Source organism: Oncorhynchus gorbuscha, linkage group LG01, assembly GCF_021184085.1.
Source record: "Oncorhynchus gorbuscha isolate QuinsamMale2020 ecotype Even-year linkage group LG01, OgorEven_v1.0, whole genome shotgun sequence".
Lineage (NCBI taxonomy): Eukaryota > Metazoa > Chordata > Actinopteri > Salmoniformes > Salmonidae > Oncorhynchus > Oncorhynchus gorbuscha.
The window spans coordinates 4,181,910-4,185,282 of record NC_060173.1 but is presented as its reverse complement, the minus strand read 5'-3'; the positions used below and the strand labels follow the sequence as shown (position 1 = coordinate 4,185,282).

At 46.7% G+C, this 3,373-nt stretch overlaps 1 protein-coding gene across 1 annotated transcript in view; it reads right to left on the bottom strand.

Annotated features, from left to right (window-relative positions):
• Positions 1–2,050: 2,050 nt before the first annotated feature.
• LOC124038538 (protein phosphatase 1 regulatory subunit 12A-like) overlaps positions 2,051–3,373 on the bottom strand; it is a 63,511-nt gene continuing 62,188 nt past the window's right edge. Inside the window, 1 exon segment of the mRNA XM_046354584.1 lies at positions 2,051–2,287. Within this exon segment, the coding sequence (XP_046210540.1) occupies positions 2,201–2,287 (87 nt within the window). The 3' untranslated portion in view covers positions 2,051–2,200.

Here is a 3,373-nt window from a genome sequence, read left to right as displayed (position 1 = left end):
TATGTTATGGATCCAGGGTATGGTCTATGGTATAGATCCAGGGTATGGTCTATGGTATGGATCCAGGGTATGGTCTATGGTATGGATCCAGGGTATGGTCTATGGAATAGATCCAGGGTATGGTCTATGGAATGGATCCAGGGTATAGTCTATGGTATAGATCCAGGGTATGATGGTATGGATCCAGGGTATAGTCTATGGTATGGATCCAGGGTATAGTCCATGGTATAGATCCAGGTTATGGTCTATGATATGGATCCAGGGTATAGATCCAGGGTATGGTCTATGTTATGGATCCAGGGTATGGTCTATGGTATAGATCCAGGGTATGGTCTATGGTATGGATCCAGGGTATGGTCTATGGTATGGATCCAGGGTATGGTCTAGGGTATAGATCAAGGGTATGGTCTAGGGTATAGATCCAGGGTATGGTCTATGGTATGGATCCAGGGTATGGATCCAGGGTATGGTCTAGGGTATAGATCCAGGGTATGGTCTATGGAATAGATCCAGGGTATGGTCTATGGAATGGATCCAGGGTATAGTCTATGGTATAGATCCAGGGTATGGTCTAGGGTATAGATCCAGGGTATGGTCTAGGGTATAGATCCAGGGTATGGTCTATGGAATAGATCCAGGGTATGGTCTATGGTATGGATCCAGGGTATGGTCTATGGAATAGATCCAGGGTATGGTCTATGGAATGGATCCAGGGTATAGTCTATGGTATAGATCCAGGGTATGGTCTAGGGTATAGATCCAGGGTATGGTCTAGGGTATAGATCCAGGGTATGGTCTATGGAATAGATCCAGGGTATGGTCTATGGTATGGATCCAGGGTATGGTCTATGGTATGGATCCAGGGTATGGTCTATGGTATGGATCCAGGTTATGGTCTATGGTATGGATCCAGGTTATGGTCTATGGTATGGATCCAGGGTATGGTCTATGGAATAGATCCAGGGTATGGTCTATGGAATGGATCCAGGGTATAGTCTATGGTATAGATCCAGGGTATGATGGTATGGATCCAGGGTATAGTCTATGGTATGGATCCAGGGTATAGTCCATGGTATAGATCCAGGTTATGGTCTATGATATGGATCCAGGGTATAGATCCAGGGTATGGTCTATGTTATGGATCCAGGGTATGGTCTATGGTATAGATCCAGGGTATGGTCTATGGTATGGATCCAGGGTATGGTCTATGGTATGGATCCAGGGTATGGTCTAGGGTATAGATCAAGGGTATGGTCTAGGGTATAGATCCAGGGTATGGTCTATGGTATGGATCTATGGATCCAGGGTATATTTACATTTATCCAGGGTATCCAGAGCGACTTACAAATTGGTGCATTCACCTTATGACATCCAGGGGACAGTCACTTAACAATAGTGCATCTAAAACATAGGGGGGTGGGGTGAGAGGGAGTGGTCTAGGGTATAGATCCAGGGTATGGTCTATGGTATAGATCCAGGGTATAGTCTAGGGTATAGATCCAGGGTATGGTCTAGGGTATAGATCCAGGGTATGGTCTAGGGTATAGATCCAGGGTATGGTCTAGGGTATGGATCCAGGGTATGGTCTAGGGTATAGATCCAGGGTATGGTCTAGATCCATGTTATGGATGGAGTCGAAGTAAAGGGAACAAGATGCCTTGGACCGGTCCAATGTGCATGGAGGGGTGTGTGTGTGTGAAGTATATATGTCTGTGTGCATATTGGTGTTTTTCCCCCTGGTGCACATCGTCATGGGCATTTGGCTGTTGTCACGTCTCGTTGCTACTATGCGAGTTGTTGTCATGACCATAGTTGCCATGGCTGTCCTCAAAGTGGGCATAAGGCACACACACACACACACACACACACACACACACACACACACACACACACACACACACACACACACACACACACACACACACACACACACACACACACACACACACACACACACACACACACACACACACACACACACACACACGGCGACCGGTCAGGAGGACTCAGGAATGAGAGACGTCATAAATCACATCAAGCTGTTTAGATTACCACATTCTCCTGCTGCTCTTCACCTGCTCCCCCCCCGCCACCTCTCTCTCCCTCTTGTTCTTTGGCACTGGGAGGAGTGGATGGACAGGAGGGAGGGATGATGGGAGGAAGCGAGGGGGGCATCCCTGTTGTATCTCGTTCTCTCCGTCTATTTGGAGAGCTTACTGATGACTCTGATCAGCGCTCCGTTCTCGTCTTTCAGCCTCTGGTTGTCAGCTCTCAGGTCACCGAGCACCTAGAGGAACAGAGTTGTTATTGGCTGAGAAACTGACGATAGATGCACCCTACACAATGAGTATACAAAACATTAGGAACACCTGCTCTTTCCATGACATAGACTGACCAGGTGAATCCAGGTGAGAGCTATGATCCCTTATTGATGTCACCTGTTAAATCCACTTCATTCAGTGTAGATGAAGGGGAGGAGGTGGGTTAAAGAAGGATTTTTAAGCCTTGAGAAAATTGAGACATGGATTGTGTATTTGTGCCATTCAGAGGGTGAATGGGCAAGACCAGACATTTCAGTGCCTTTGAACGGGGTATGTTAGTAGGTGCCTTTGAACAGGGTATGGTAGTAGGTGTCTTTGAACAGGGTATGGTAGTAGGTGCCTTTGAACAGGGTATGGTAGTAGGTGCCTTTGAACAGGGTATGGTAGTAGGTGCCTTTGAACAGGGTATGGTAGTAGGTGCCTTTGAACAGGGTATGGTAGTAGGTGCCTTTGAACAGGGTATGGTAGTAGGTGCCTTTGAACAGGGTATGGTAGTAGGTGGTAGTATGGTATGGTAGTAGGTGGTAGTATGGTATGGTAGTAGGTGCCTTTGAACAGGGTATGGTAGTAGGTGCCTTTGAACAGGGTATGGTAGTAGGTGGTAGTATGGTATGGTAGTAGGTGGTAGTATGGTATGGTAGTAGGTGCCTTTTGAACAGGGTATGGTAGTAGGTACCTTTTGAACGGGGTATGGTGGTAGGTACCTTTTGAACAGGGTATGGTAGTAGGTGGTAGTATGGTATGGTAGTAGGTGGTAGTATGGTATGGTAGTAGGTGCCTTTGAACAGGGTATGGTAGTAGGTGCCTTTGAACAGGGTATGGTAGTAGGTGGTAGTATGGTATGGTAGTAGGTGGTAGTATGGTATGGTAGTAGGTGCCTTTAAACAGGGTATGGTAGTAGGTGGTAGTATGGTATGGTAGTAGGTGCCTTTGAACAGGGTATGGTAGTAGGTGGTAGTATGGTATGGTAGTAGGTGGTAGTATGGTATGGTAGTAGGTGCCTTTAAACAGGGTATGGTAGTAGGTGGTAGTATGGTATGGTAGTAGGTGCC